This window comes from Cuculus canorus, chromosome 5 (assembly GCF_017976375.1).
Source record: "Cuculus canorus isolate bCucCan1 chromosome 5, bCucCan1.pri, whole genome shotgun sequence".
Taxonomy (NCBI): Eukaryota; Metazoa; Chordata; class Aves; order Cuculiformes; family Cuculidae; genus Cuculus; species Cuculus canorus.
In genome coordinates this window covers 56,802,560-56,815,856 of record NC_071405.1, presented here as the reverse complement: position 1 = coordinate 56,815,856, position 13,297 = coordinate 56,802,560, and the positions used below count along the sequence as shown (strand labels likewise).

Sequence of the window (13,297 nt, the reverse complement as noted above, 5' to 3'; positions counted from 1 at the left end):
CAATGGGCAGTCCTGCAAGGGACCCTCTTTATCACTGCTAGCTTTGTTGAGATCTGAAGCTAGATCCACTTACTGTGGTAGCTTTATTTCCTACAGAATGGCAGGAAACACTTGAATCTACTCCATAAACTTCATGATTTTTTGTGACCTCAGCATGATAAACACAGGGAATGCAGGACTCAGTCCTGCGGATGAGAAATACTACTTAAGGACATGAACATCCTAGTTACCCAAGCAGAGGTTCACTGGGTTCTCACCTGTCCTATCCTCACCCTTCTCCCCTGTTCCTCTAACTCCCCTATTTAACAAAAGCCTTTAACTGATTCTCCTGTTCAAACCAAGCCTGAAACAGAACTTCTACCACTGAAACCAGCTGGCTTCAGGCAAACAGCCAACCACCACTGAACTATTTCAGGCTGCTTGTTATTTGTACTCCAGAGTTACAGTCTTCAAAGTCTACTGCCAAGCTGGTGCTGGCAAGGCTCTGAAAAGTAATCCTTGCTGTCCCAGTGGCCTCAGGGAAGCAGTCACAATGAGTAGCACGAGCACCTCAGAGCAACATAAATCTCTGCCTTGGTCTCCAGACCCAGTCAGTGAGGGAACTTCACACCCAACACTTCTGACCAGTCAAGAAGCAGCAGTTTCTAATATTAATAACATGTCCCCAAAAGGAAGATTGCCTGCAATGTCAGAAAGAGCCCAGAAAAAAAAATTTCCAGGAGCAAAAGGAACTCTGTCCTGCACTATACATTAACCAAGTATTAAGCCCGATTCTGCTGTCCACTTTGGTCGGCAGTGGACATAGCCAGGTTTTACTGACATCTGCCTACTGTGTCAACCTCAGGTTAAGATCTCCACAGCAGACTCAGAAGACTGACAGACACAGAAGGAAGAGGGAAGCAGGACATGTTATTCATTATTCCATTGTAATTTCTTCCCTATACATTTATTATATGGTGATGGAGGGAGCATTCAGAAGTTACTCAACTCTTGTACAATACAAATCCACCTAGAAGAAGTGGGAAATTACTTGAGAAAAAGCAAGTTAGAAGCCACTGGGTTCTACTTTACCTTCTGCATCCAGCATCTTGGGAATATCCAGATATTTCTCAGCCACATCAAAAGCTGTGTTTAGATTAGTGAGAGGATCATCCTGGGAAAGAAACAGAGCCAGAACATTAGCATCAATCTGTAACAAGGTACACAGCATTTCTCTCAAAACAAGGTATTGTGCTTGGTTTGGTTCAGGTAACTGTGCTGTCCACACAAAATGATGTGGGAATCTTCACGTAGCAAGATGAAATAATTAGCTTCCTTTTAAAATTAGAGCCTGGAGACTCATGATATGGTAATTAACACATAATCTATGCACTTGCAACAAGAAGGAATAATACATTTTGTGTTAAACCTAGTTTAAAGTAAAATTAGCTTCACATTGTACTGATAGTAAACAGCCATATCTCACATTTATATGTCATGCTTATATTAGGTTTGCAATTTTCATTTTAAAGAACTGCAGAGCAGTGTTATCTATTAGAACATCTAAGCAATACTAAAATAGTAACAACATCTGCAACGGTTGCTGTCCTTAGCTCATGTACAGTTTGCTGAACACCAGTTGAGTGGGAGGAAGAGAAATGTTTTAACAAATCTCTACAAAACAAATATATATAAAAGTACCCATTTTGTCTGAGTATTGCTTTTCCTCTTAGGCGCTGCACAGGACTTGTCATTTCCTTAATACGTTTCTATGCCTCTATATATAAACTTTCTGCTGTGGCAGGATGCATTCCAGATACAGACATCAATATGCACTAATCAAATCCTAGACAAAGTTATATGTGACTTACCACATCATGAGTCACATCACAAAGGTAACGAGATTTAAAGAGCCCCATGAGAGCCCCTGCAAACTCTTTCTAGCATTCAGACATAATGCTCAGCGGCAAGACACCTACCAACCTGTATGAGACACTCATACAAGCCTGATTCCTGTATATCTATGATACTTAGTTATTCTGACGATTAATCCACATCACAGATGATAAATGAAATCTGCTCTACTGGTTTCTACTGCTGGAGGAAGAGTTGCATATAAACTGCAAGCGTTTAGTCACCATGTTTGCTATGTGTCTTTCAAGAAAGAGGAAGGATTGGGTGGTACTCTCCATGCTGTCATTTGTGCCACTTGCACCAAGACCCACCTTAAAAATTAGGAAATAAGGAGGATAATTATTTCACCTTCTTTATAGAGTCGTACACATGTTCTGTTTTGGGATTATTTGTTTTTCCTTCCCTATTCCTATGTGCCTTTGCTTACAGCATTGACTTGGGAGATTAATTTGTACCTGAACTCTAATCAACAGGCAGTTTCCTTCAAACCCACCCAGCACAAAAGGTGAAATTAGGCAGGGTATCGGTGTGCAGGAAAGTTCCTTTATGGCACTGGTCATTATGTAGCCCTTTGATTATAGCCTTCATGAAACTAGTAAATTGAGCTATTCTAGAAAGCAGTTTCCTGCAGCATTGCCGAGGAATTAATGCATGTTAGGCGGCGTCACATATCAGCATCATATTCCTTTTGGTGAATGACAGACAGCAATGTTTCACTACCAACAGACACAGAGAGGCCAGCAAAACCCACATGACCAGTGATTTGTATTTAGTTCACTGGGACAAGTCAATACACAGCGAGGAAATGTTGCACAGTCACACTGTGATGAAACCAGCAGCTGTCACACATGGCAACAGGCCCCCATCTCAGTGTCAAATAACACTTCATCCCTATATAATACACTTATATTGGTAATTATATGAGATATATATCTATATCCACATCTTCAGAGTTTAGCAGCAGTGCAGGCAGGGGATTTTTACTATCCTCCAGCCACAAGGAACCTCCTTTGCCATGGAATCAGAGGCTGGTACCATTCCAGCTTCAGCCTACTTGTTTCCTGTGCCTGCTGTGAAGAAACCTCTATGGACCCAAACTAACCAAAAGCCTTACCCTAGGAAGTGAGAGTAGCTGATATATAATGTACCTTGTTCACTGCTCCCTTTAGGAAGGAAAAATAACAGCCTTTCTTCCACTCAAGTGCAGGAGCACCCAGAAATGCCAAGTGGCAGCTCTCTTGCAAGTTTTCCCCTAGTCCAAGTGTCATTTTCTACTTCTGTAGAAGTGTCACCATTGTGTACCAAACTTTAACCTATGTTGACCATGACCACCATGGCACTGCTAGCGCCCCGACAGAGTATTTGGTATCAACTCTGATCATTCCTTAGCACAGACCCATCTGAATGAGCTGCCTAAAGATCTGTCAGGCTCTCCTGGAGGAAAGGGAGGAGTAAACTCACTGCAGATAGGTTTCCTATCAGTGTGCAAGTAACAACACCAGAAGCAATCAACGTTGCCAAAGAAATTTTAAGCTGGAAGTTGGGAGAGGTTTCCTGATGGGAAAACTTACTAGGCTTGGGCACTCCCAAAGGAACGTCCGGAAGTCTTAACAAGTGAGGAAGTGGAGACTCAACTAGATGAAGCCTTCTGTTTCATATGTGAGAAAGATATGAGATTATTTCTTCGGGAATAAGCTAGAGATAGGTAGCTTGCTTTCAGTAGTACTAAGTCCAAGACTAGCTCTGAGAAGACCAGAGAGCTAAACCCGCACAAGGCCCTGTTCCTTGTAACAAAAGCTTCACTTCTCATGGACAGTGGAGCTGCTCATCACACAGGTACAAGATGCTTCTTTGTACAAGAGATAAGGTTTCCCTGAGGGACTTGTCCAAGACTACAACAGAGTCTTGAGCCCTATGAAATTCCTCCAAACTCCACTGATTCCATCCCATCCCATCCCATCCCATCCCATCCCATCATTATTTCAAATCGCCTGTTTCAGCTGAGTTCCATGAAAAGGGACAAAGTAGTAAGGACTGGCCTGGCAGTGCCAAGCCTTGAAGTGCAGTACTGCAGCACCATGGCTGCAGGCTCACTTTAGGGACCCAAAGGCAGCAGAGCAAACAAAAGCCAAATCACCTGTCCACGGATTCCTTCCATATTTGAAACACACTCCCAGAAGAGCACTGACCCAGATAAAGATCTGCAGAGGTGCCTCAGTTCCTATTCTGCTTTCGCGAACACAGGAATAGTAGAGACATGAAGAGGAGCAGTAACTTGCTAGCCTCCAGCTGGGCCAAATGTAAGGGAAGGTATAGTTTTACCATGGAGGAATGAGGTTTTAATACTGGCAGAAGCAAATCTGCCCTAAACAGATGCCCACCTGACATATTCTCTGCTTCTGCTGACTAAAGACTACCATGGCTCCTCCTCTTTCACCACAACCCTAACTCACTCTCTCTTTCTCCAGCTATTTCCAAGCCCTTCCAGCACACAAGGTTGCCATGACAATTACTGCAGTGTGACATACAAAAAAATCTATTAGTTAGCAATCAGGAAAAAAGATGGAGGGGGAGGAAAATCGAGAGAGCACAAACACTTACTGTATCTGCCAGAGTTGAAGACAGTAGGAAAGAAGTCCAAGTGATATAACTCATATTTTCAGGAATATCTGTAATCAACACATCTAACTTGGCAGCACACAGACAACTTTTCTATATAGATTGTGGTATACAAGGGAGTGTCTGAGCCATAAGTCAACCATCGTACTTCATAAAAAGATCTTAGATGTGGCTCAGAGTTGAGCTGTAGTTGGGGGTAGAAGAAAGAAGGGAAACCCTGTCTTCTGCATATCCCTCATATGCAGACCATTAATCTTGAGATCTTATCTACAGTGAGTTGAACAAGGGCAGGCAGACCTGCGCTTAAAAGAAACCAGGTAACCAAAGAAGTAGTTGTGGTGTCAGGGAATCACTGACACTAAGGGGGGAGGGGGGGTGCACTTTTTATTTTGGGGCCAGGACTATACAAGCAACTTCAGCTAGGCAGTGCATGTATGCAGAAAAGAACTGTGCCTGCTCCACTAATAGAGCTAGGCTAGGATAAATAGCTCAGAACATAAACTCAGGACAAAACTGTGCTGACAAAAGAAGTTGCTGACTTTTGAGAAGAACATGTGCAGCTACACTGGCTACCCTTTGCTCGCATACACTGCCAATGCAGGATCTGTAGCACAGATACAGCCTTTGTGGAGGAGCAGAAAAAAAAAAAACTGCACAAGAATGCTGCCCAAACAGTATGTACAACACAGATCTCTTGGCAGCTCGGATTGATGTTCATCTCTCTATTTTATACACTTGTGTGTGTACACAGAAACACACCAAAACATTGACAAAGTCACACTCAACTGAGATGTCATTAAGCACTCACTAGAGTTGGAAGTACATGGAGGTGGACCTCCAATCTACTATGCACTGTTACGAGTGCTTCTCAGCTGGGTTTCAAAGATCTAGCATAAAAAAGGCAACTTTCCTTCAGCACACATCAACTACCAGAGCTAAAGGCTATGCTCTGAGCTAAAGCTCTTCCCAGCTATTTGATCAAGATTTAAGATGAGGCAGAGTTCTCAAACATGCATTTATCTCTTGCCTTTAGAGTAACTGAGGCAGAGCAACAATAAAAATAATACAGAAAGAGGCAGAAATGTGCAGGAGGACAGAAGAAGGAATCTGATGAAGGATGCAATTAAAGGCAAGTGGAGAACAAAAGATGCTGATTCCCTTTAATCCCACTTTAAGGAGGACAAATGCCTTCCCATCTACAGTGATTTTGCCTGAAACAATCACCCTTTCCTTCATTAACATGAAAGGAAATATGACCAAATGACTTCCTTTCCCTCACTCTCGTCACAAAATCACAGACTATCAGACTGGAAGGGACCTCAAGGATCATCTAGTCCAACCTTTCTTGGCAAAAGCACAGTCTATAGACTAGATGGACCAGTACCCTGTCCAACTGATTCTTAAAAGCGTCCAATGTTGGGGAATCCACCACTTTCCTGGAGAGATTATTCCAATGGCTGATTGTTACCATTGTGAAAAATTTTCATCTCACGTTCTACTGGAATCTCCCCAGAAATAACTTCTACCCATTAGCCCTCATCTTTCCATGTGACTCCTAGTAAAAAGGGAGCCTCCATCTTCTTTGTAGCCAGCATTTCAATACCGGAACATGGTGATATGGTCTCCCCCCCTAAGCCTTCTTTTCTCAGGCCTGGAGAAACCCAGTTCTCTCAGCCTTTCCTCACATGGCAGGCTTCCCAGTCCTTTGGTCATCTTTGTGGCCCTTCTCTGGACCCTCTTCAGCCTGTCCACAGCTTTTCTTGTATAGTAGGGACCAAAACTGAATGCAGTATTCCAGGTGTGGTTTGACAAGCATGGAGTAAAGTGGGATAACAACTTCTTCATCTCTTCTGCTGATGCCCTTCTTTATGCAACCCAGTATGCTGTTGGCTTTCTTTGCTGCAGCAGCACATTGTTTGCTCAAATTCAGTTTGTTGTCCACCAGGACCTGCAGGCCCCTTTCCACAGAGCTCCTCCCCAGCGGGGTAGATCCCAGCCTGTGCTACATTCCTGGACTATGTTTTCCCAGGTGCGAGACCCTACACTTGTCCTTGTTGAACTTCATAATGTTCCTGTTACCCTATTCTTCCAGTCTATCTAGATCTTCCTGCAGGGAGGCTCTAGCCTTCTGAAGTGCCCACTCTCCACTCAATTTGGTAACATCGGCAAGCTTCATCAGGGTATGCTTGATCCCATCATCCAGATCACTTATGAAGATATCGAACAACGTTGGGCCTAATAATGATCCCCAGGGGACCTCACCTGTGACAGCCTGCTACCTTGAAAGCTATTTACCACCACTCTTTGGGTGCAGCCTGTAAGCCAGTTCCCCCACCACTCAGACCACTTGTCTAGACTGTAACCCATCAGTTTCTCTATGAAGAGGTTATGGGAAACTGTGTCTGAAGAAATCCAGACAGAGGATGTCCACTGTTCAACCCACGTAACTGTTTCTCACTGCGCTTGGGTTTAGCTTAGGGCTTTGTTTATAACTGAGAGTGCTGTAACATTTACCCAGATGGGTTTGTCAGATGTACATTGCTTAGCTGCTTGTATTTTCCCAAGATCAAGCACTGAAAATGTAGCTTTAATAACTCCTTTTTTCATTACTGCTGTTTATGTAAACAGGTATAGTCTCTCCCCACTGTTTATTCAACATGTGCTAACACGACACACTAAAACTGATCCGATAATATAATTAACTGCTCTGCAAGACAGCAAAGATCTAAAAGGTTACTGAGAAGCAGATGAGGCATTGTGTAATTCAATGCCTCAAGGATACAGCTAATTTGATTGCCTCATTTATATATTTTCTATTTGCACAGTAATCTAAGAGTCCAGGTCTATTAGTGATAGGCTTGTATGTTTATTTCCCTAGCTAATGTTGACTGTGTATGCACTTTGTAACACACAGCTCACCAGATCAGATGGTCAAACTTTGTGTATTAGCCCCAGTAATAACGCATGAATTATGCTCCCGGTAACATTTCACTCCACATGTGCACAGATATAGTGAAAGTGGACCTCAAGAGACTGCAGGAATGCCAACAGAGTTTGGTCTTTCATTGTCCTGCTAGGCCATGACACTGCTGGCAGAACAAACCACTGAATGCTTATTCTCATCATCCACTTAGCAATCTTCTCTCCAAGACAGAGGAAGCAAATTTAGGAGCAGCCAGGTATCGTGATATCAGTGGCAATTTTTAAAGTAAATTGTTACTGCAAATGCTTTTCTGGCACCTGATACCTGCAAGCTAGAAGAAGCTTAGGACTGCAGATGGCTCAATGCTAAGCTGGAAGCATGTGACAAGTGTCCAGTGAGAGCACACAGATTCCTCAAAGAGCTTTTGCACTTGAACAGTAAGTAACTGGTCTCTATCCAACTCCCCACAGAAATGTTAAGTCTGATTTGACTCACTGGTCTGTGACATTAGCACAGAACTAGTCTCACATTTGGCGTCACTGAATTTGCCAGCTTTTGCTCATCAGATGGGATTGTGGCACGTGTGTCTCATTTAAGGCAGTCTGAAAGCAGGGAAAGTCAAGCAGGAAGCTCATTAAGTTCACGCTTCACTAAGAAGCCTGAATGTACTGATTCATCCCTCCTTCCTTCCTCTCAATCCTGCAACTGCCAACTTGTGCTGAAGTTCTCCAATTATGCTCATCAAGCTAATTCTTTTCCCTCTTTACTTCCAAGGAGCCATGCATCTGGTCTGACAAACAAATTCAAGTTGTACCTTTCGTAGCTTCCCGTAGTCGATGAGCTCTGGACGGTGTCTATGAATTAAAGCGCAAAAACCAAGGCCATCCTTCCAGCTACAAGAGAGACAGAAAAGAGCACAATGAACAGTGCCCAGCCAGGGAGAGACAGTGATGAGCATGAGGGAAGACAGCAGGATGACTAATTCTGGTTCAGTTTCTAGCTAACGGTGCTTCTGTAAGCGCTGGGAAGAAGGCAAGTCTTGTACCTGCATGAAAATGCAATAAATCCACTGTGATTAGGACTTGCATTGCCATCTCCTTTCTGCCAGTTCTCTCAGCTGAACTCTGTGCGTGTCCTGTGGAGCAAGGACAGCTATAGTGCTCAGGATTGAAAAATGTGTAGATACAAGTCCTAAAGAAGGAACAAGTACCTACCTTAGGGAAAAGGCAGATGCTCATAGCTAGCTCCATTACAGTACTGGCTACTGTGGATGGCACTTAAACTCTCAAAAACGTGCTTTACATTTACACAGTTCATACAGCTCTCCAAGATGTGCTGGAAAAAGCACTACAATGCACAATCTTTCCTGGAATATTTGCCGGTTTGGAAATATTAAGAGCAGAGCAAGAAAACCCTTCATCCCTTCCCAACTCTGCCATACTCCAAAGTTTCTGGCGCAGCCACTACTTCACGGCTCCCACAGTGCTCTCAGTTTTGTGTCTCTCTGGACTAAACTGTTACTGTGTAACATGCATCCACATTGCCTTGGGAGGTCTGCTGCATATACCAAGTGGCAGAAGAAAGGAACACAGATTGTAAAGCTAAGTTCTTGCCTGTAACTCACCTGATATGGAAGTTCTGGATGTTTACATTTTTGTAGGGGGCTGTCTTTCTCTGACACCATAACAAAAGTCCTTCTTTAGCAGACGTCTCTAAAGAAAGAAAGCAAGCACACCAATTAACTCATTTTCTCAGAAAGGAGGAGTCTCTGGAGGATATCCTAGAAAAACATGACCAGTTCCTCTTTGATAGAAACTGCACTGAAAAGTGCTTTATTTAATTTCACTTTTCAGAAAATTCCTTGTTTGGAAGAGTCTGCTAGAACAGTTTTGTTACTATGATTTTCTTAATGAGGTTCTGTAATAAGGAGATAGCTTTTTTATATTAGAGAGTTTTGTAGCACTTGTAAGAGATAGGTCCATTTTCAGTGCTAATCCCTCAATCAGTCCGCAAGAAATGCAATAGATTCCAATACCAAAGCTGGCTTTCAGCCTTAGCCACCCTTTGGAGTTGCTCCTAAAATCTCTTACAGAAAGATGTGAAAAACTCTTCTCTGGCCAGAACTTGGCCAGAAATGTCAGTGTGATGACAGGGCAACTTGGGAAGGGCAGCTCCCTAGGATCTTCCAGTGACTCACCTAAGAGCACATTCCGGGCCTTTTAAGCGGCAATGTCATTTAGTTAGCCCAGTTGTTCATTGTTAAACAGTGGCTGGAAAGAATTAAGATTTACCTTCAACTGAGATATCCTGAATGGCAAAACGAAGGATGATGGTCCAGATCATTCCAAGAGTCATTTTAACATTGCCATCCACGATTTCTATGGAAAAAAGAAAAAGGTATAAATAGAAGAAATAGAAGGCATCAGGTTGAAAGTGCAAATTCTAGTAAAAGAGGAGCACTGGGGAGTATTCCCTTTTGCAGACAGAACTGTAATTCCAGCTGAAAACTGTTCTTTCTTGCCTTCCCAGATTTTCTTCTGGTAACAACACAGTCTTGCCCAGTAGTATCCAGTAATCAGACTGGTTCTCCTGCAGTATAATGCTGAGCATAAAACATCCACTAATGATCTGAAACACCAGGAATAAGGACCAACTCAGATCAGTGTAATTCTCCACAGGGGCTTAAAACCATCTTGTTCAGGTGTAATTTTTATCGCTTAGAAGCCGCATAAGCCAAACTGGGAAAAATAAGAGCCTTCCTCTCACATTCTGGTATGTCTACTCCAAGTCACCTATATAACTGTCCCAGAGTAATTATACCAGAAGAACAAGAGAGACTTCCCAGTGCAGGTGAGCTCTGACAGCTGGTTTTGTTGTGTGAACAAGACAGCACCACCAATATTTTAATTTCAAACAAGCCTAAATGTATCAGACTGCCTGTATAGGACTTCTTTCAGTCATATAATTGTAAAAGACAAAACAGAGCATTCCTCAAAGCACACGCATCCCGCTTGAAGAGGAAGTAAAGACTCATGCTGACTGACCTGAGCAGACCATAACATAAACTAAGATGTTAAGCAGATTGGGATTTATTGCTCACTGGACCCTGCAATATAAATCAGCACGGGTCAACAACTTGGAGGTTTCAGAAAGTAACTGCTTGCGTGTGTGAGGTATGATATGTTTAGGATGGGGGATCAAGGTTTTGGGGGGAGGTTGCTGGGGAGGGTATGCAGGCCCAGAAAGTGGCTTCCACCGTGTACAGATTAGCACCAAACAGTCTAAACTGTGAACAGCTGAGTCTCAAGTGCTGATCCTCAGCGTCTACAAAAATTCCACACAGACTGTATATACACATCATAAAATTTACAGCCTTCACTTTTTTGGATAGTGAAACTAGCTGAGCTGCCTTCTCCTACTCATTCTCTGGCAGGTTCTTGCATGGCAGAAGGATCTTTTACAAACAACTGACAAGTTACAGGAGTATTTTCAGCGAGAAAAGGGTTAGAATTAACTTACTGTTTGGAGGTAGAATGATTCAAGTCTTAACAAGGCTGCCATAAACCATTTTTGTACTACTACAGACACCTCTGTGACACTACTCCCATAAAGTTGCCCAGCACGAACACATCATGCTCTGGGGCAAGTAGAAATCCGCAGTGCAGGCAACTGTCACCTGTCTAGATCCAGTCTTAAAAGTAACAATATTTGAAATTTTCCTCTGAAGCCCTTAGAAAAAGTTTTCCCTCTTATGAAAAATTTTCAAAATGTGAACCTTAGTGTACTCAAAACCAACAGACAAGCAGCACACACACCAAAAACGTTTTTTCAGAACCCGTCTCCATCTGGTCCAAATTCCCCAAAGTTTGTGATTTAACGATACATGTGGTGCAACTTCCAGAGTAAACTGGAGGGATAATCTCCACTATGCTTTGACATAAATCTGTATTAGGGATTTACAAATGTAAAAAGACAGAAGACAAGACACATCCCTTTGTTCTACCCCTGGGTCCACTTCTTTCTGCACTTAAGAGTACACACAGTTATCCTGGTGGGGCATTAGTTTGTCCAGACATAAATAGCCAACAACTTTTCACTGCAGGATAAAAGAACTACAGTTATTGTTGCTGGTAGGAAAAAAAAAACCCTGTGTTTGCCTGTTGACAGTTTTCTCACAAATGAATTTTTTACAGGTATTTTGGAGTCAAAGTTATTCAGTAGGTAGATGTGGTGGCAACTATATTCAGTCTGCACTTTTTGCATTCTCCAGCCCTCCAATAAAGCACCACAATCAACTTAAAGAAGAACTCTTATTATTGTTACAAATAACTGAAATACTACTGCTAAAATATAAAATTGTTGTGTTCATGTGATAGATATTTGTGGGGATTTTCAAAAAGCAAAAATCTTCAATGCTTGTAAAAACCACAGAAGTTGGTAGGAGGAACCCAGGGGATATTTAAGCTCTGAAACTAAATCGAGCTGTTTATTTTAATGGACTAGACTAAAATCTGATGGCGATACTTTAATGTTGAAAATGCTTTACAAACACTAATAAATCAATCAGTAAGCTGAAACAGGTAATTAATATTTCTGTTTCATGGATTTTAATTGGAAATAAAGGTCAAGATACTTACATAAAACCAGATGGTGTTAAGTTGCTAATGTGGCATTACAACTCAACACTATGCTCTGGTCACATTCTCACATTCCAGTTTTATAAAGTTAGCTGGCAGAGTTAAGGCAGAAGGCATCTCTTCTCCCCCAGCTGTCTTCATTGCATTACTCATTCTAAAAGGAAGATGTGTGCTCCCTGATCCCATGCCTGATTCTTCCTTAGCAATGCACTAAAGCAAAGCTGCCCTGGAAAAAACCCAGACAGAATATTTCCTCCACCTCATCTTTACCTATGATTTTACTCTTTTCTGGACACAGAGAAAACCCACCACCTACCAAGCAGACACTGATACTGATGTCAGTGACATTAGCAAGTGATCCATCTCGGGATGTAGATTTAACCAACCATACCATCCCCAGTCCTTTTCTTCTTTTATTTTCTTTAAAATAGATGAATAAACTGTTATTTGTTAGTAGTGGGCAAGCATTTTTCATTTCTACAGCTAAAAACTTCTCCTGGTAACCTGGTTACAAAGTCAGCCAGCCTGATCAGAAAGGTCACACGCTCTTTGGCCCTCACTCACTTGGTTTTTCACCTCTGTATTCCTCAATGCCAACCTCCTTTTCCTCCAGGACCCCTTCAGCACCCTGTGACTGCTGCCAGTCTCTTTCTAATGTAGTGGAATATGGCCAAGCAACAAAAGCGAAAAACATGGTTGCAGAACAAGTTTGCATGAAGCCTTCTGCTTCCTGGTGATGAAGAGAGAGAAAATCCACAGGAATTGTTTAAAATTTGAAGACATCACAACAAAGCTAGAACAATCTAATGCTTAATTAAAGATACTGTGTGTATTCCCTGCTGATATAAGTAAGGTTCAGGAATGTGAGAGCAGTTTGCATATTAAAAGGCTAATAATCAAGATAGTATCTTTTGCCTGACTGTGCTTTCCAAGTCCTTTTCCTAGGCAGGACCTCTGCAAGCATCGTCTGCACTTTTACTACTAGCAGCTGTTGGCTGAACAGCAGCAGCAAGTACATGTTATTAATGTGATTTACATTCAACTTGGGGGTGAATCAGTTGCTGGATGAAGCTGATGAAGCATCTGCAGCCACTGGAAAGAAATTTTTTGCACCAATGAATATGCTTCCACCCAACTCCCATTATTGTTCCAAGTATCACGAGAAAAATAGACTAAATCTACAGTACTCTAATCCATTTATCTGACAGCCAGTTAAGGGCCTGAC

At 42.3% G+C, this 13,297-nt stretch overlaps 1 protein-coding gene across 5 annotated transcripts in view; it reads right to left on the bottom strand.

The window, feature by feature from the left end:
- Positions 1 to 13,297, bottom strand: part of ACTN1 (actinin alpha 1) — a 90,761-nt gene that overhangs the window by 28,059 nt on the left and 49,405 nt on the right. For all 5 annotated transcript variants that reach the window (XM_009564869.2, XM_054067260.1, XM_009564853.2 and 2 more), the window contains exons 4-7: positions 9,727 to 9,813; positions 9,060 to 9,147; positions 8,250 to 8,328; positions 1,072 to 1,153 (exon numbers count right to left, since the gene is read on the bottom strand). In XM_009564869.2, coding sequence (XP_009563164.1) covers positions 1,072 to 1,153; positions 8,250 to 8,328; positions 9,060 to 9,147; positions 9,727 to 9,813 — 336 coding nt within the window. The remainder of the gene's footprint in view (positions 1 to 1,071; positions 1,154 to 8,249; positions 8,329 to 9,059; positions 9,148 to 9,726; positions 9,814 to 13,297) is intronic.